The sequence below is a fragment of the Macrotis lagotis genome, chromosome 6, assembly GCF_037893015.1.
Source record: "Macrotis lagotis isolate mMagLag1 chromosome 6, bilby.v1.9.chrom.fasta, whole genome shotgun sequence".
Classification (NCBI taxonomy): Eukaryota; Metazoa; Chordata; class Mammalia; order Peramelemorphia; family Peramelidae; genus Macrotis; species Macrotis lagotis.
In genome coordinates, this window is record NC_133663.1 from 19,572,551 (window position 1) to 19,592,984 (window position 20,434).

General features: G+C 47.0%; 1 protein-coding gene across 2 annotated transcripts in view; it reads left to right on the forward strand.

The window, feature by feature from the left end:
- The window catches only part of SCHIP1 (schwannomin interacting protein 1), a 220,975-nt gene that overhangs the window by 35,389 nt on the left and 165,152 nt on the right, over positions 1-20,434 (forward strand). For both annotated transcript variants that reach the window (XM_074190830.1, XM_074190831.1), the window contains one exon: positions 5,658-6,350. In XM_074190830.1, coding sequence (XP_074046931.1) covers positions 5,676-6,350 — 675 coding nt within the window. In that variant the 5' untranslated portion in view covers positions 5,658-5,675. The remainder of the gene's footprint in view (positions 1-5,657; positions 6,351-20,434) is intronic.

The window sequence follows — 20,434 nt, forward strand, 5'->3', positions numbered from 1 at the left end:
AAGTCCTCATGCAGATTCTTTGACCATTCATTTCTATACGCTTGTCCTCTCTTATGGTTGTAGTTAGGGCATATACCATCCATTTGCTTCTACTTTCTTCACTCTACAGAATTTCAACAAGATCTTTCTAGGTTTTTCCATATTTTTCATACTTGGCAGCCTCGGTTGCATGATGGTATTCCACTAACTTGTTGTACCACAATTCATTGCACTATTATCTCAACTAAATGTTTCCTTTGCTTCCATTTTCTATAATTACAATATTGTTATGAAAATATATAGCACTTTTTTGTCCTTGATTACACTATTGGAATTCCCAACTATGGAAACATTAGGTTAATGGTGATGATTTTTTCCTATTTTTTTATATTTTCTCCTAATTACATATTATGAAAGTTTTTCAACATTCATTCACTTCATACATGTGTCTGTGTGTGTGTGCATGTGTGTGTGCATGTGTGTGTATTACACATTTTTCCATCCTCCCTGTTCCTGTCGGCTCTATCCTTTTCCTTCTGCAAAAATATAATATGCCTCAAGGAACCCCATGCCTAGCCTCGGGGCTGATGATTTCTTTGGATGACAGTTGGGGTAAGGGGGGGCCCTTTCTGAAATGTTTACCTATCATCCTGGGCCTACAGATTTAGGATTAATTTGCACTGGTTAATAGAAACAGGACAATCCCCAAGAGAGGAAACCAGATTTGGTCCAAAGACTGCTACTCACTATTTGTGTGACACCTGGCAAATCCTAACTTCACTAGGCCAAGGTTCTTGGATTTCTGTTTCTCCATCCTCATAAAAATACTTTCTCAATTTGACCTCTCTACCCTCATGTTTAGTCATTCAATAAATATTCTTAAACACCCAGTGCTTAAGTACTGGGGATACAAAGCCCCAAATAACTCCAAATTAGAGCTCAACCTAAGTATGTGAAATCATCCTTACCTGCAATCTCTACCTCCCCATTGGACTCCTCTCTCTCTCTCTCTCTCTCTCTCTCTCCCCCCATCTCTCACTCTCCAATCCCTTTCAGGTCTGGGAGGGGTCTGGGAGGGGACAGGGCTTCTCATGCCAAGGTAAAATGATTGCTGCCAAGAGTTTGACTCTGGAAAGAAAAGTGGGCCAACCGGCCCCCCTGGGAGAAGAAGGTGAAACTAGGGACACGGCCAGTGTATCGAGGATGTCTGTGCCTTCTGAAATAATTCCAAAGTACAGCTAACTCAAAGCTTGTCCCTATTTAATTTGGCAGTCTCTTGGATGTGTTCCATCCTACCCTCCCCCAAATAGTTACTTTCACAAATCTATTATATTTAGATTGGTTGCCTTGATAGCTGATTGTTTATCATGTGGGTAAAGCAGGCTGATATGGAAAGGATCTGACCAAGATTTTATTCCATTCAGTTGAGCAACCATTTGTGATCTCTATCATTTGCCAGTTGCTGCCAAAGGAGGACAAAAACAAAATAATTCCTGCCCTCAGAGAGTTTACATTCTATCTAACAGGGAAAACATGTAAACAGCAAAGTAACTGATCCATATCTGCCAAGTCTGTTTTTAGGGGGGGACACCAACACATTGGGAACTAAGGAAAGGTTATAAGAAGTGATCCTGATGCTTCAAAGGCTGAGTGGTTGGCTTTTTGTTCTGTTCTGTTCTGTTTTGTTTTATTTATTTTGTTAACCCTATATATGGGGAGCAGGAGGACAAAATACAAGAATGGGAACCTTACCTTACCCTCCAGTGGGTACAAACCTTTGTTAAGCACAATGTGACAGACATTAGAGTAGGTCCTGAGGATACAAGGAAGGGAAAGACCCTGCCCTCAAAGAGTTTACATTTTATCCAAGGAGATAGCAAGTTCATGAATAGGTAAGCAAATGGGATCATGACTAAAAAAAAAAAAATGACTGAGAAACAAATACCCCCAAATAAATACCCCCCCCCAAAAAACAGGGTAATTTGTAGAGAGAGAAGACATCTGTGAGGATCCTGGAAGGCTTCATGCAGGAGGTGACACTTGAGCTCTCTTGAAGGAAACTAAAGATTCTTCATGCTTTACAAAGGAATGTATATCCATTATCCTGTGAAGACAGGCTGGATTATCCCCATTTTACAGATGAGTCAAGGGATCAGCTATGGTTAACATCAAGAGGTAGATAAGGATCGTTCTGTGGATTCTGTCCACCACCCGGTGATGCCTTCTGTGTGAGGCAAATAGCCTGCCTATGAATGACTGAATGTCATTGGGGAAGGGTGGAAAATGCACTGAAAATGGACACTAAGGAAGGACACTGAGAGCTGAATGTTGGGGAGGGAGCTCAATAATTGGGATTCCCATCAGAAGTCCTTTCTAGGAACTTATTTGGACTTTATTTCTACACCTAAGTTTCACCTGCAGGACTTTCTGAGGCCTAGGAGTGGCAGTGTTAGGCCTGGGCATCAGAAAAGACAGTTATTTTATGTGAAGACTCATAGCAAGTGACCCTGCTAGCTAAGGTTAGTAATAAAGTGTTAAACTGGGCAGTGCCATGCTAGGATTGGCGAGCTGCCAGTTGACACCAGGCTCAGCAATTTGACAGAATCAAGATCGTGGGCCAAGTTGTTTTATGGAAACCACCATAAAAGACCCATATTAAAGTAATAATGTTATTCTATTTTTAAAGGGTAAGGCACAGACCACTTAAGCAAGGGATTTTACAAGAGCCAGACTTTGGGACAAGTTAATAGTCAACTCTATCTTCCCTATCAGAGACTTACCCAAGAAAGGAAAGACCTCTCACTTCCCAGAAAACTTTAAAAACAATGGATCCTCCAGCAGAAAAGTAAATGCAGCTAACCCTCCCCTGCAAAGAATTCCAAATATTTCCTCATTCCTACACATCAAAAGACAACTTCTTCTGTCCAAAGGAGAGTGGGATTAACTGAGCCAGAAGGAATCCAACATCTAGGAAAGAATTGCTCAGCTCTTAATTCAATCTTCTGACAAAATGGTTTCACCATCATCTTTGTAAGTGAAGTCAGAGCTTTCTGAATCACTTAGCTGCCGCTTTCAAACGGAGGAAACTTCCTAGGCTAGTGAGATTTGGGAGACTCCTTCCCTCGAAAAAACATCCTTAGCTTTAAACCTTTGGCCTAAACCAAAATAACCCGCCAAAACAAAACTGGAAGGGGCCTCATTTATTTATTGATTCTGTAAGTATTTATTAAGAGGCTATTAAGTATTTCTTCTAGTGACAGGGAATGCAAAGACAAAAAACAAGCCAATCCATCTTCTCCCAGAGTTTCCATTCCGCTGGGGGCTGCTACATCAATACTAATAACTGATATCTCTATTGTGATTGTTTTTTAAGCTTTGCAAAATACTTTACAAACAAGAGCTCATTTAAGCTTCACAGTGATCCTAGGAGGTGAGGAGTGGAGGTATTATCATCCTTTCTTTCACCTATTAGAAAAGGAGCTCAGAGAGAAGGAGCGCCGAGATCTTTCCATCATCTGGCTTCTATGTAAGGCCTGCTAATAGCTGGAGGGACCTTAGAGGTCACCTCATCAAATTCCCTCTTTTCATAGACAAAGAAACTAAATCCTAAAAAAAATGAACAAGGTAAGCGGCATAGCTTGGTTCAATCTCAGGTCCCATGATTCCAGTTTCAGGGACAATTTCAGCACGTCCATCTAAGATCACAGAGCTGGCAGTGCCAGAGACAAGGCTGGCACCCATATCTTCCCAATATCTCGCCAAACACTCCGTCCAAGTCTCTAGAGGACTTTCAGTGAAGTCACGCCTGCCTCTTCATGACCAAATGGGGCTGGTGAGATACTGGAGTGATCCTCCGGCTCATTTTCCACATGAGGAAACTGACTTGTCCAAGGTCACCAAGTGTCTGAGGCTGAATTTGAACTCGGGCCTTTCTGACTCTGATCTATCTGCTGTGCCATCTCGCTGCCCAGAAGACACAGATACACAGTTACAAAGTCATACAAAGTAGTTCCCACTAACAGATGGGAGAAGGCAAAGGGCAGATTGTCTCATAGGAAGGGCCCCCAGAGCTGGGGATGCCTTGGAAGTTCGGGGCTGGGTGGGCCAAAGCAAGGAGGCGGGAGATGAAATGTTGTGGACCACAAACAAGCCAGAAGGAAGGCACAAAGAGCAACAAATTCAGCTTTTAACTTGGGGGGGGGGGGGGAGAAGGACTAGAGGAAAGCCAAGCAGGGAGAGGGAGCTGCCAGGGGGACGGTGGGCAGGAGGGGAAACGATGGGAAACACTTTCCAAAGCGGTCACTCTGCAGCTTTAGGAGACCTGCGTTTGGGGAGGTCAGGGCCACCACTGGAGAACCGGAGGAAGGAGGATTTGGAGTTGCAAGCTGAAGTCTTGGGTTGGGCTCCGGGCCAGGGAGCGAATGAGTCTATGAGTCTCTGCCCGGGCACGGTGGCAGGGCTTGCCTTCTTTATTCAGGGCTGAGAACCTCTAGCTTCCTGCCAGGCTCAATCTTGGGCCATATACTCTGTCCCATAGTGTGTGTGTGTGTGTGTGTCTGTGTGTGTCTGTGTGTGTGTGTGTCTGTGTGTGTCTGTGTGTGTGTGTCTGTGTGTCTGTGTGTGTGTCTGTGTGTGTGTGTGTCTGTGTGTCTGTGTGTGTGTCTGTGTGCATGTCTATGTCTGTGTGCGTGTCTGTGTGCGTGTCTGTGTCTGTGTCTGTGTCTGTGTCTGTGTCTGTGTCTGTGTCTGTGTGTGTGTCTGTGTCTGTGTGCGTGTCTGTGTGTGTGTGTGTGTCTGTGTCTGTGTGTGTCTGTGTCTGTGTGCGTGTCTGTGTCTGTGTCTGTGTGCGTGTCTGTGTCTGTGTGCGTGTCTGTGTCTGTGTGTCTGTGTCTGTGTGTGTCTGTGTCTGTGTGCGTGTCTGTGTCTGTGTGCGTGTCTGTCTGTGTCTGTGTGTGTGTGTCTGTGTGCGTGTGTCGGTGTGTTGGTGCTCGCCTCTGCCGGCCAGGCTGCAGGAGTGGGGCATCCCTGGGGGGCTGGGCCCTGGAGACCCGGAGGCTGCTGTCCCCCGGGGCCCCCTCCCCGCCCCGGCTCCCCCTCCAGGCCCCAGCCCCGCCCTGCCCGGTCCGGGGCCTCCCCGCCCCCCCAGCCCAGCCCAGCGCAGCCCCGGGAGCAGCGGCCTCCGGGCAGCGCCCGGGCCGGGCTCTGGCCGCGCTGGGCCGGGCCGGGCCGGCTCGGGGTCCCAGGCCCAGGCTCCCCGCCGGCGCCCCGCCCCGCCCCGCCCCGCCCCGCCCCCCGAGCCCCGGGAGGGGGCGGGGAGGAGGAAGCCGGGACTCCAAGCCCCACCCCGCTGGGGAAAGTCGCGGGCAGAGTTGGCAGCAGCGACCCTCCCCCTCCTCTCCGGCTGGGGGGGGGGGGAGAGGAGGGGCCCCGGAGCCGGCGGCCAAATCCTCAAGTAGCGGCCGCCCGCGCCCCGGGGTGTCTGCGCCTCCCCGAGTCCGGGCGGCGGCATCGGCGTGGCTGTGTGCGTGTCCGGGGTCCGGGGGTCCGGGGGCGCCTGCGGCGGCCGTGCACCCCCTGCCCGGGCCGGGGGGCGGGCCGGCGCGGGGGGCGCGGAGGAGGTTCCCCCGGCCGCGCGTGGCCCCGGGCTCACGCTGTCTCCCTGTGCTCTTCCCGCCCAGGACTCCCGGGAGGATGGCATGGATCTAGCCAGCGACGCGTGCAGCAGCAGCCGCTCCAGCTCGCGCTCCGACTCCAGCAAAGTGACCCCGTGCTCCGAGTGCAAATCCTCCCCGTCGCCCTCCTCCACCTCCTCCCCGGGGAGCCTGGACTTGGTGGCGGCCCTGGAGGACTATGAGGAGGGGGAGGAGGGCTTCCAGGGCTATCGGAAGAAGGTGATCGATGAGTGGGAAGAAGAGGAGGACGAGGAGGAAGAGGAGGAGGAGGAGGAGGAGGCGGCGGAGGACCCCGGGCGCTCCGGCGAGGCGGCCCGCGGGAGCAGCGGCGCCCGGCAGCCGGCGGCTCTGAAGCCGCCCCCCGCCGGCGGCCGCGTCATGCCGCCCCCGGTGCCCAACGGCAACCTGGCCCCCGCCGCGGACCTCGGGCACAACGGCAACGTGGTGGCGGGGCCCGAGCGGCCGCCGGGCGGGCGCCCCAAGCCCCTGCAGAAGGGCCGGCCCGCGGGGGGCAGGCCGGGCGGCCCGGGGTCCGCGGGGCCCCTCCCGCCGCAGCCCTCGGAGAGCGGGACTCGTGGCAAGGACGAGCCCCCGCTGCCCACCATGGACTGGGAGGCCCTGGAGAGGCATCTGGCCGGCTTGCAGTGCCAGGAGCAGGAGGGGCGCAGCCAGGGCCAAGGCAGGGCCAACTCCACCTCGGTAAGTTGCCGCCTCTCGGGCCCATTCATTCTCGGGGCCTCGCCGCCCCTTCCCTCCTGCCGGCCCCGGCCGGGCCCCGCCGTCTGGCTCTCCGGGAGGGGGCGGGGGGGGGCGGGAGGCTGCCGTCATGGGAGCCGGAGACTCACCCTCCTGGCACGGGCGCTGGGAGACCCGAGCGGAGCTGCCCGGCCCGGGGCCGGGGCCGGGGCCGGGGCCGGGGCCGGGGCCGGGGCCGGGGCCGGGGGGCACCGGACGGCTCCTCCCGGGCCGGGGCCGGGGGGCAGCGGACGGCTCCGCCCGGGCCGGGGTCAGGGCTGGGGGGCAGCGGACGGCTCCGCCGGGGCCGGGGCCGGGGGGCACCGGACGGCTCCGCCCGGGCCGGGGCCGGGGCCGGGGGGCACCGGACGGCTCCGCCCGGGCCGGGGCCGGGGGGCACCGGACGGCTCCGCCCGGGCCGGGGCCGGGCCGGGGCCGCTGACGCTGGCGCTGGCCGGACACGAGCCCCGGAGCCTCCCGGCCCTCCCGGAGGCCACCCAGACGCGGAGGAGGCGGGTGGGGCGGCGCGGGAGGAGGGAGAGGAGGAGACCGGGGCAGGTTGGCCGCTGGCCCGCCCGAGCAGGACGGACAGCGCCTCCGGAGTTTCCGAGGCGGCCGGGGCTCCCCATGGATCACTCCGGAGTTTGGGGCACCGGTTGCCATTTAGAATGCTTAATGATGCCCGCCGAAGCACCGGAGGGGCAGAGTTGAAAGAGCCGCTGTGCGCGCCAGGCGCGAGGAAGCGGCAGAAAACGCTGGCCTTGCAGGTAGCATCTGCAGCCTCCCGGGCCCCGGGGCTAGTGGAAATTGGGTGCGTGCCCCTCTGACACCGGGGCTGAGGACAGGAAGTGCATTTCCTAGAAAAATGGAAGCCGCCGAAGTGGGGGGGCGGGGGGCTCGCCAGGCGGCTGCTGCTTGCGCAAGCTGCCGCCCGGGCTCCCTGGAGAAAGTGCATATTCAATGAACATAACATACAACTGTTTTAATTACGGCTGCTGACTTGACCGCTGCCGTTCTCCTCTGGTGACCTGGAGACATGGGATCTTCCAAGCAGAGCCAAGCCCTCCCACTCGGACTGGGGAAGTGGCACAACCCCCCCCCCCTTCTGTTGGGTCCTTCGCGGAGAAAATCTCCCCCGCTAGCCGGCCCGGGCAGACCAGGGGCAGTTCTCACTGACTTGCATCTCTGCCGACGACATCCGCGCCATCCGAACACCGGCAACTTTGATGTTTAGAAATGCGGCATCCGTCGGCGCAGGGCCTGGGCTTCCATGCCTGGCGACAGCGAGTTTATTGCAAGTGGAACTTAGGACTGAGGCTGGAGTCCCACTGACAAGCCCTGCGGTATGGTGGCGGCGGCGGTGGCTGACTGGTGTCATAGGAAGCATCTGGGGAAGGTGGCTAGAGGGGTTCTTTGGTTCAAGCTGGAGGGGAATTAGGAGGCGCTATAGTCCCAGAGTTGAAAAGAGTTGTGGAGGCCACCTAGTTTACTCCTTTTATTTTACAGGTGAGGAAACTGAGGCTCAGTTTCTGGCTCAACATTATCCAGGGAGGCAGTTTCAGAGGCAGAATTAGAATCCAGATTTTCTGTCTTAGGAACCAGGCTCTTGCCACCCTACCATACTGCCTCTTCTCTTCCTTCCTCTACATTTCACCTTTCAGCCCTTACCTCTGGAATCTCAGCGATTCATAGGGACAATCCTCAGAGAAGGTGGTAAGGCCATTTTTGAAAAGCTAGCAATTTTGTCCAAATATTCTCATTGGAGAGGCAGCATGGGACATCAGAGAGACTATGGGTCTGGAGCCGGGGCTCAAACCCAGTCATTACTGCCGAGCTAGCAGTGGCTTTACTACAGGCCCATTATTCAACTTTTCTAAACCTTAGGCAAATTCTCTAAGACCAAAGAGACTGAATCTCAGTCTCTCTCTCTCTCTCCATCTCTCTTTCCCTCTGTCTTTTTTCTCCCTCCTCTCCTATACTTTCTGTCCCTTTTTCTTTACTTTTTTCTTTTTTCTTTTCGGTTTTTTGCAAGGCTTGCCCAAGGCCACACAGCTAGGTTATTATTAATTGTCTGAGTTTGGATTTGAATTCAGGTCCTCCTGACTCCAGGGCCAGTGCTCTATCCACTTCACCACCTAACTGTCCCTGTCCCTCTGTCCCTTTTTCTTACACACACACACACACACACACACACACACACACACCCTCACTTTCAATGCTTATGTCTTATCACTTGTCATACTTACAGACTAGACTTTTTGATTTCAAGGCCTAGAGAACTCCCAGGGTGAGGAAATTCCTTCCACCTATATGATTTACCATGTTCCTGCAATTTGAGAGTTGCCTGGAAGACTGACCAGTTAAGTGACTTACCCAGGGTCATAGAGCCTGCTGTTCAAGCTACTCTTGAACCCAAGTCTATTGGGCTCTGAGGCCAGCTCTGAAATCACTAGGTCATGTTATCTTTCTCCATAATTGATCAGGTAGCGACTAATTAAAGCTTGAGGTATTGATGAAATGCTTTGTCTTACATTTTAGCTTGCCAGTATATAGAGCTCCTCTTTTTTAACCCTAAGAATACAGTTGGTGGGACGCTTTCTGACAGGGGCAAGGAGTTGAACTCAGCACAAACACTTTCTCAGACATTTGGTCCCACTCTTGGCAGGTTACCTGATAAAGATCTCTGAAGCTTCAGTGTGCATTCTATTGAACCCCAGTTACAAAGTGTCATGCTGCCGGAATCCTGGAAATCTCCCATGATCTCCCAGAATGGAGATCACTTGGAATGCCATCCTGGTGCTTACCTAAGGACTGTCTTTATAAGCACACCTGTTATTTCCTCCCTCTCTCTCCAATACCACCACATTTGATGGCATGTTTGAAAAGGTATCCATTTTGCCAAAATGTTTTCATTGAAGAGGCAGCATGGGATAATAATAGTTGTTGTGAGGATCAAATGAGACCCGATTTGTAAAACACTGTACTGTAACTTGGACATAGTAGGCTCGTTCCCTTCACTTCCCACTCCCTACTATGCTTTTGTCTCTCCATCATCCATGTGCAACACAGGGATATGGCCCTTGGAGAAACGCCTAGTGTGACGGAAAGGACAGTAGGTTGGTATTCAGACATCCCACATTCTAATTTTGGCCCCTACTAAGCTGTGAGGCCTTGGGGAAGGGACCTCACCTCTTTGGGATCCAGCTTCCTCTGAAAAAAATGAGATTGAACCAAACAATCTCTTTCTGCCAGTTGGTGGCACTGTTCATTTCCGTGTCTCTAATACAAAAGTCTTCTTTGAGAGAGTGTTCTCCACCCCCCCCCCCCCAAAAAAAAAGAAAGGTGGAATAGAGTAGAGTTGGGATTGAGCTTGGGTGTGTGCATTTGGCTTTTTCTAAATAAAGGAAACTGGCTGTGCTGTTTTCCATTCAAGAGTTAACTGTGAGGAGAGAAACTTATGAGGGACAAAGAGGTTTTGTAGAAAAGAGCCAATCATGGTGGAGATGATTGAGTCAGAAAGGCCTCTGAAGAACAAGTGACTTGTGTTATTTTTTTTTTTTGGCTTTAAAAGGGAAGGTATTAATCTAAGGCAGGAGCTCTGAACCCTTTTGTGTTGGGAGCGCTTCTGATAGTCCAGTGAAACCTACAAGATACCTTTTCAGAACCCTGTTTTCAAATAATTGTAAGAATTCTTAAGTTTTACTTAGAGGAAAAGATGCAATTTTGTCTCCTTCCCAAGACCTTTGGGGATTTGTGGACCCAAGTTAAGAGCCCCTGATTTAAAGAAAACATGGGTGGAATGAATTCTCTTCCTGAACATTGCATCTAAAATTCCACTTACTCATTGGCCCCTCTCCAGACATCAGTGCAAATATTAGAAATAAAATCCCCCAAACTCTTCAGATGTTCCTTCAGGCAAATAGATTTTTTTTTAGGTTTTTTTGCAAGGCAATGGGGTTAAGTGGCTTGCCCAAGGCCACACAGCTAGGTCATTATTAAGTGTCTGAGACCGGATTTGAACCAGGTACTCCTGACTCCAGGGCTGGTGCTTTATCCACTGTGCCACCTAGCCACCCCTAGGCAAATAGATTTTATGAAAATCACAATTGGCTGTTTTAGCATTTATGTTAGTCACTAACATTCATTAGTTTTATAAAACCTTAAAGTGCCAAATAAATGGGTATTATTATTCATATAAAAATCAGGTAATTACATCTCTATCAGGGCACTGGAGTATTATAAGAATGATCATAAGTTGGGAGCTGCTTTAACATTTACTTACTGAGTCATCTGAAAATCCCCAAGATTTTAGAATTGGGGTAGACATTAGAAACTCTCTGGTCCAATCTGGGCCTCAACCAAGAGAATTCACATTGGGTCTCATGACTTAAAGCCAGGACCCTTTTCACTCTATTTTTCATTCTGCCTGAAGTTTCTACTGAAATCCAGAAAAAGGCAATTGGTATAGAGACAGCTCCTCAAAGCTCCAATCTGGACTGGGGGAACTTAATAGGAGTGTGAGCTTCAGTGCTCACTCTCTCATTTGTAAAATGGGCTCTGAAGTCCTGACTTTTCAGAGATATTGTGATGATCAGAGGAGATAAAGGATAAAGCCTTCACCAACAAAAGGTCACTCTATTAGGAGTGTCAGTGTGCCTTGTGAGAAAGGCTATGATGGGGGAGCCGGAGCTGTCATTTCCAATATGAAAGTTCCCTTCTTCAGGACAGATGGCTGTGATCTCTCAAGTGCCTCCCAGCTCATTATATTCTAGTTTCCATGGGTGGTGGAGAAAGGACATTTCATGAAGAAGGAACAACATGAGTAAGAGGGCAGAGCTGAGAAAGTAGAGTGGGGGAAGGGACCGCCAGAGGAGGGGAGTAGGGATTTAGAACAAAATTCACATTGATTCACTTGAATTTCTTCTGCAAGGTATCATTGGATCTCTGATCTCACTGCCATGGACGTAGAATATATGCACATTCCAACCCATTTGGGACAGCTCAGTGGTATGGTGGATAAAGCACTGGCCTTGGAGTCAGGAGGATGGGAGTTCAAATCCAGCCTCAGACACTTGCCACTTACTAGCTGTGTGATCTTGGGCAAGTCACTTCACCTTGATTGCCTCTCATCCAGGACCATCTCCCGTCATTCTGATTCATATCTGGTCACTGAATCCAGATGACTCTGGAGGAGAAAGTGAGACTGGTGACTTAGCACAGCACCACACCTCACTCAAAATTCATTCCTGTGCTTGTCTTGGCATTACCTCTCTGATGTCATGGTCTTCTTCAAGAATGAAGGACAAAAAAAATCTCATCTCAACCCATTTTCTTTCATCCTTTGTAATTCTTGGTCATATTCTCCTGTCAATCTTCCCCAGAAGAGTCACCCTATGCTTTGGAGGAGACTCTGGTTGTGTATTGCATATACTAATGTATATAAGTAGATATGTGTATATATATATATATATATATACACATATATATATATATACACAGATGTGCATATATATACATATATATATATACAGATGTGCATATATATATATGTGACCATTGCTTGCATTCATTCATACATGTGACTTTTCAAAGATCTTAGTTCAATTTTAAAGTTAAAACTCAAACCTAGACTAATAAATAAATAAATTTTTAAAAGCCTACCCTAAGACTTTTGGGAATACCATTTATACACACTCTCTCTCTCTCTTTCACACACACACACACACACACACACACACACACACACCATTTACATGCATACATATTGTGTTGATGCAAATGTGATGCCTACACCAGCCATTAACTGTCCCTCAATCTTGATACATGTCCAGTTCTATCCTTTCTGATCTGGCTTATGAGATAACACACTTTCCTAGAATTCTTGCTGCTAGCCTATAATTAGATATATGAGCTGCTAGTGCTCTAAGATTGATAGCCATACAACATTGCCAGAAGTCAGTTAGTCAACATGCATTTTTCCTTATGGTTTTTGTGGGGCAGTGGGATTAAGTGACTTTCCCAAAGTCACACAGCTAGTAAGTATCCAGTGTCTGAGGCTAGTCAGATCCTCCTGACTACAGGGCCAGAGTTCTATCCACTGTGCCTCTTAGCTGCCCCAGTATGCATTTATTAGGCACTTATTGTATGCTGGACTAAGCTCTGGGAATCCAAAGAAAGGCAAAAATCAGTCCATGCCCTCAAGGAGCTCATATTTCCAAAGAGGGAAAGAACATGAAAAGAATGAGGAGCATTCAGAATGGAGACTAAATTTAAGGGGATCTCAGAGAGAGGGGTATGAGCAGTTGGGGACACTCAGTGCAGAAAGGGAATTTCTTTGAATCTCGAAGGGAGCCTGTGAAACTAAAATTCAGAACTGAGAGAGCATTCCAGGCATGGGCAAAGTCATGAAGATGGGAGATGGAGTAAATAGACCAGTGTACTGGGCTAGAGAGTGGATGGAAGGAGCCATGGTGTGAGAAGATGAGAAGGCAAGTAGTACCTTAAATGCCAAATGGAGGATTTGCTATTTGATCTTGAATATAAAAAGGAACCCCTAGAGGATCTCATTGGACAGGGTATGATATGGTTAGACCTATACTTTAGAAAAACTACCTTAACATTATGTGGCAGATGAATTGTAGTGGGGAGAGGTTAGAAGCAGGGAGACCAATGAAAAATCTAATACCTTAGTCTGGAGATGATGACCTGAACTAGGATTGTGGGCTATTAGGAATAGAGAGAAGAGAATATACATGAGAGATGCTTTAATGATAAAAATGGTGAGTTTTGGCAATGGATTGGTTTCGTTGGGTAAGGGAGAGTGAAAAGTTGAGGGTGATACCAAGATTGTGATCCTGGGGGACTAGAAGGATGGTGGTATGTTTGAGAGTACCAGGGAATTTTGGAAAGGGGACAGGGAAAGTTAGGGGAGAAGGAGAGACAATAAGTTCTCTTTTGGACATGAAAAGTGACTTCAAGACACCCGGTTTGAGAGGCAGTTGGTGTAAGATAGCTTTAGCACAGTAGAGTCTAGGCATGGCTACATAATAGAACTAGGAATCCTCTGCATGAAGATGATAACGATGGGCTTTGAAAAGATCACCAGGTGAGATAATATAATATTAAAAGAGACAGGCCCTTGGGGGACACCCCCAAGTGGGCCGGAGCCAGTTTTCATTCTTAAAGAGGACCAGTGACGTCAGGAGGGAGATGTCTTGCCTAGCAAATAAATTGGATTTAAGCAAGGCAGGACTCTCAAAGGTCATCAGCCTCACTCTCTCCTCCAGTCATCAGAATTCAGTGGCAAGACATAGGCCAAGAAGACTGGGGATGACCCCTGAGGTCAGTTCAATACAGCTCATGAAAACCAACTGTCAGATTTTCAGTGTAAGCATTTACACCAATCAGGACTTGAGTTATTATTTTGTGGATTGTTCAAACCGAACAAAGTGATGGATAAAGTATTATTAATAATATAGTTTAAACTCAGAAGTGTATCATGGATACCCTTTTTCCTCTAACATTTACCAGCATACTCCTAGGAACACCCTTAGCAAGTGTTAGTGAGTATAGGAAGGATGAAAAGGCAGCAAAGGAGACTAAAAAAAAGGAGAATCCAGAAAGAACTGTGTCAGGAAAAACTAGAGAGCAAAGAGTGTCGAGGAGGTGATGGTGATTAACACTGTCAGACATGCCAGAGAGGTCAAGGATGTTCAAGACTGGGGGAAAGGGCACTGGATTTGGCCATGGATCACTTTGGATAGAATAGCTTCAGTTGAATGATAAGCTCCTAAGCTAAGAGAATGTTTGTGATTTTCCAAAGGGGGTTTTACACACCGAGGAGTGGCCTCTTTCAATGGCTGAAAACACCATTCTGATTCCCAAGGCAACCCAGCCCCCTTCCTTCCTCTATTCAATTCTGAGCCAAATTCATTGTCCGTCTCCAGAGGCCATCTGACATGTATGTGCTAATGAGCTGACTCAGAGCGCTAACCATCGGGCCGTCCGTCAAAGTCTAGACAGTGCTGGACCCCCGATTGGGAGGGCTTTGGGTACCTGCCTGGTAGTGGGCTGATGCTGGAGGCAGCTGCTGCCCAGGCCTTCTCTGCAATTTACAAACTTTAGAATATATTTTCTTGAATTGATAACTAAATATATGAGTATAAAATTTAATGCGAATTTAAAGAAACTCTTTAGAAATTAAAAAGGAGAAAATAAATGCCTTAAAACCTTGTTAAAATGCTGTCCTCAGCTCATTCAGCAGGACCTTTTTTTATTTTTGAAGCACAATGGTGCTATTACTTTCCTTCTTCTGTTACATCTGACCATAAAATCCCTTGGACAAGGTCCAAGACAGAGCCATCATATATCAAATAATTCTGTGTTAGAACAGGTTGTGGCCCAATGAAACTTGTGTGTGTGAGTTATGTGTGTGAATTAAATGTCCACAACAAATAGATGTGCGGATGTGAACTGTAAATCCACGACAGACCCAACCAACCAGCGTAAGGCACCTACTGTGTGTGGAGAGTGTTGTGCCAAGCAACAGAGAAGTCCCTTAAAAACTTCACAACTGGGGTGGCTAGGTGGCACAGTGGATAGAGCACTGGCCCTGGAGTCAGGAGGACCTGGGTTCAAATTTGGCCTCAGACACTTAATAATGACCTAGCCGTGTGGCCTTGGGCAAGCCACTTAACTCCATTGCCTTGAGAAATCTAAAAAAACAAACAAACAAACAAACAAACAAAGAAATAAAAAAAAGTTCACAACTTTGCAAACAACTGTGCACATATAAGATTGAGTTACTGTAAATCGGAGGTAACGTTTAAATAATATATATAACAGTGCACACTGTCATTGCAAATTGTCCAGTTTTCGGTGTGAGCATTTATACAAATTAAGGCTTGAGTTATTGTTTGTTGATTATCTAAACAAGAAAATTTAAAATATACGTGATATTGTTTAAATTTAAAAGTGTGTTATGCATAGAATTTTTTTTCTGAACATTTAACCAACACACCTCTAGGGACATCTGTGGTTATTGAATATGACATGCATGAAAAGCCCTGGACGTGAGTTCTCCCTCAGGATCTTGATTACATAGAGAAGAGGAGAAGTTGGCCCCATCTTGATCCACAGTACCCATGACTCTGGGCAGCTTGCTTTACCACTCAGTATTCCAGGGGACTTTCAACAATTGTGATTTCAATAGTAGTAGCTGGTCTGTCATGAAAGGGACCTTCCACACTGTGAGTTCCTTTTACCATGAACTCATATACCAAGCCCCCACTCCAATAAAATGTATGTGCATGTGTTTACATACATGTGGGGTATCTATGTGTATGTATACACATATTATAGAGCATATTATTTGTGTATGCATGTGTGTGTGTATGTGTGGGGGGGTATTTTTCCTTGAGAAGTAATGAAAAGAGCCCTGCCCTGGTAGGCAGGAAATCCCTGGGTTCGATCCTTCCTAATATTTCCTAGTTTTATGATGACATGCCAGAGATCTAACCTCTCCCAGCCTCCCTTTCTCCATGTATCAAAAAGGAACAATGCCACCTGTGGCACTTCTTCTCAGAGGGTTGTTAGGAGGGTAACCTGAAATACTACCTGGAAAGCATTTGGCAAACCTTGTGGTGCTATCTTGATTAACAGCTTCTCTTGCCGCCATGCCTCTACTCTCACTCAATGACCTCCCCATTTTGGAGAGAGCCCAACACAGTCTCATGTCATCCTCTCCCCATTTTAATTACTGGTGTCTATTAAGTAAAATAAGTCAGACCCACTTCTTCTTAGATTTCAGCACCTGATACATGGTCCTCCTCAAATCTGGAGATGCTTCCCTCCTCTACCAAGTAGAGCTAGCCACCCGCAACAGGGAACCCTGTTGGACCACCCATCCCTGTCTCCATGACCCTGAAGTGACATCCTGACAATCACTTCAGTGCTTCCATTTGCCCCACTCACACACTCCTTACTGACCTTGGTTTTTCTTTTATTTATCTTTCTAGTGACCACCAGTCATAGGAAGTGTTTCCCCTGTTCTCTTGTGCTATTAGCCTCTTCTGACTTCAATTGATTCTCTTGGCCTGCTGTAATCATCCATGTCAATGATGATCTCACCAGTTATCCAGAATCCTTTGCCTCCTTGATATTCTACCTCCCACAAACCTTTCTGCCCCAATTCCCAATTTCCAAAAATGGGTGACCATCTGCTTTCTCCACTCTTGGATATTGGACACTTGGAGAAAGTCTCTAATTCAATGCATGATAACCGTGTGCTATCTAATCTCAGCTGGGCCCTTACTACCACTTGGAAATCCTTGTCTCCTGTTGACTTCTCCCATTAGATTACAAATTCCTTGATGGCAGGGATTGTCTGTCTTTTTGCTTCTATTTGTACCCCCAGCATCTTAAGTACCTGGAAAATGGGATGCACTTAAGAAATGTAGGTTGGCTTGACTCATTCACTCTCCATCATATTTCTAACTAGGCAGGTTCTTGACCTTTTCCTTCTCAAACCTCTGAGCCCATCCCATTTCTTCTCTCTCAAAAGTGACTTCACTCAGATCTTGCTTATTGAGAAAATTGATGCCCTATGACCCAAACATCCTGAATTATTCTCCACCTTGCAGCAAATCTTTATTGTGTGTGCATGTGGGTTTATCCATCCTCTGAGTACGGATGCACACTTGGAATGTTTCACTTGCCCAGCCTTTGGCCTTATTACTACTCATTATGCTCCAGGCACTTTGGTAGGTATTAGAGATAAAAAGACAAAAGTGAAACAATTCCTGCCTTCAAGTTGCTAATATTCTAATGCATCATATATTCTAATACTAGTTACCTACAAAGCTCCCATGAGACTGCCTTGATGGGGCAGGCACTAATTACTGGGGGAGGCATCATGCAGAAGGAAGTACCTGAGCTGAGTCTTAACGAAAGTAAACCCTTTTAAGGGAACTAGGGAGCATATTCCAAGAAGGAAGGACAAGCAATGCAAAGTTACAGAGATAGGACACAGACTGTCATGTGTGAGGAGTGGCAAAAAGACCAGCATGACTGGGTCTCATAGAGTGGGGGGAAAAAGGAAGTAGCATGTAATGAGTCTGGAAAGGTTCATCCTCCTAATGCACAATTTTGATCAATCCTATCCTTCCCTTTTCAAAAATCTACAATGACTCCCTAATGAGCTTCAAATTCTTGCACCGGCATTCAGTGCCAACCCTTCCAGTCAAACTGGCTCTCTCAATGTTCTCTTCTGTTCTTGAACATATTTCCCAAACTGTGTCTCCTATGTTCACGCCATTGTTATTGTAAAAATCACTTCCTATTGAAATTATAGAATTCATAAAGTTGACAGGATCTGCAGGCATCACCTGATTCTACTCATTTCTTTTTCTTTTTTAATTTCATTTTTTATATAAGGCAGTGGGGTTGAGTGACTTGCCCAAAGTCATTCAGTTAGGCAATTGTTGAGTGTCTGAGGTTGGATTTGAACTCAGGTCCTCCTGACTCCAGAGCCAGTGCTCCATCCCCTGCACCATCTAGCTATCCCAAATTCATTTATTTTTTTTCAAATGATGGTACTAATTTCCAAAAAAGGTCAGGATTTTCTCAGGATCAAGCCTCTCATTACTGATGGGATGAGAACTGGAGCCCTACTGGCTTCAGTTTTCAAAGATCAATGGACCAAATCTATCTAGCCTTCAAGGTTCAAACAATGTTGGTGCTTTTCCTCTGTGCTTGGGATAGTCTTCCTTCTCACCTCTGCCTCCCGTTCTGTCCAACTGTTACCTCACACAAGAGGCCTTTCCTGCTTTTTCCCACTTGTTAATGTTCTTGGCAGCCTGTGATTACTTTGTATTGATTTTGCTTGTAATTTGTATTGGGCAGGGTCTAAAAGAAACCAAGCTGCTGAAAAGTAAAAATGGAATTAAACTCCTCTTGAATAATGCACCACTAGCATTGAGAGTTTTTAGACTAAACCACCCTGTCAGTCAACCCACCACCCAGCGTGATGCTTTCCAGGGATGTTGAATGACTGAATGAATGCGCCGCTCATCACTGTGTGGGAGGGACATGAGAATCTCAGGATGTGGTACAGATAATTGTTGTACAGAGGTAGGATGTGGGGGTGGCCAGGTTTAGTGGATGGCGCGCTGTGTTTGGTGCGGTGAAGACCTGGGTTCAGATTCCACTCTGACATGAGTTAGGTGATCCTGGTCAGGAATCACAGATCTAGAGCCAACCTTAGGGCTTATTAAGTCCACCCCTTGCCTTTAAATTATGAGAAATGAAGTGACTTACTAAATAAAGACCAGACTTCTAGGATCTTTGTCAAAACTTGAACTGTATCCACCAGACCATGATGCTTTGTATCTCATGGGCTTCGTTCGAGTAAAGCAAGTTTGGAGGTGAGGGGACCTCTGGATCCCAAGCTACTGATGTGCAGATCTAGAATCCTAGACTTTAGAGTGTGCCAAAGGTCTTTGGCATCTCAAAATCCAAGACCGCCATTTTTCACATAACAGTCTCCAGGGCCAGAGAACTGGTAACTTACCCCAAATCACAAAATTGGAGCCCAAGTTAGCAGAGCTGGAAATTAGAGTCATATCATGAATCTTTGCTCTTCCCACACATTCTCTTCATTCATTACAAGTCAGAATTCTATGTTTCTGTCTATCAAACGAATGGCACTGCTGGCTAGGATGCATTGCCCTGTTTCATTTTCCTAGGTCTTTCTTCGCATCACTCCCTCACAACTTGACTGCCAGATTAAGGTGAATCCGAACCCTTTGTTCCAGGGAAATTGATCTAAGCCCAAAAGGCACTTGGTAATGAATGCCGTTGAATTTTTCTGGAATTTTCTCCTTCACTTCTCTATTATTAGGTCCCTCTAGCATTAATATACTGTTTTAGGTAAGCAAGGTATTTTACAAATATTTCATTGTAGTTCCAGACCAACCATGGGAGGTAGGTGCTATTATATCCATTTTAGGGATAAGGAAACTGAATTTGAATGACTTGCCCAGGGTCACACAGTTAGCAAGTTTCTGAGAAAGGATTTTAATTTAGCTTTTCTGGACTTCAGGTCTATCCACTGAGTCTCTGGCAACTGGTGATATATTTTATCCAAGACAGCCTAGCTTAATTTGGACCAGGACAGTCACAGGGCAATGCCTATATTGGATATTACAACTCTAGAAGACCATCTACTCTGGCATAGACTTGCTGGGATCTTCAAAGTAGTGGAGAGAACATTCATGGGGTGACATGAGGATGAAGGACAAGACAGATGTCTTCTGTAGAAGTAGATATCGTTTTTTAAAAAAACCAAATTGAAGTCTGTTTCAAGTAAGTCTATTGCCACCATTTTTCCAACAGCAGTTGCTGACAACATGACACTGTGTCCTATTTTGGTAACTCTTGTAATATTTAAGTTTTTTCAACCTAATTAATGAAATTATTGAATGATATCATTCAGTTTGTTATGGTGATCTGGGATCAGGGATCTTTTATGTTATTATTGTCATTGTTTTGGGGCACACAAACCATGCCCATATAAGACTCTCCAGTCATTCCTATTTCTCTCTATATCTTTGAGCCTGCCTATTCCATGAGACATAATAGCATTGAAATTAGGCTAGCTAATAACCCTACTATGGCTTCCAAGTATTCAAGGGAAAGGAAGAGTCAATCAATATGGCAAACTGCATTGTTGTCTTACTGTAAGAAATTGCCATAGCCAACCCAACCTTCAACAGCCACCACCCTGATCAGTCAGCAACCATCAACCCTGAGACAAGATCTTCAGCATCAAAAAGATTATGGCTCAGGGAAGGCTCAGCTGATGGTTAGCACTTGTTTTAGCAATAAAGTGTTTTTTTAATTAAGGTATTTACACTGCTTTCTTATACATAATACTATTGCATAGTATAAGCAAAGCTTTTATCTGCATTGAGGAGTCAAAAGTTTCATATGACTCCCTTCATTACAATATTTGCTTTATTGTGGTAGTCTGGAACCAAATCCAAAATACC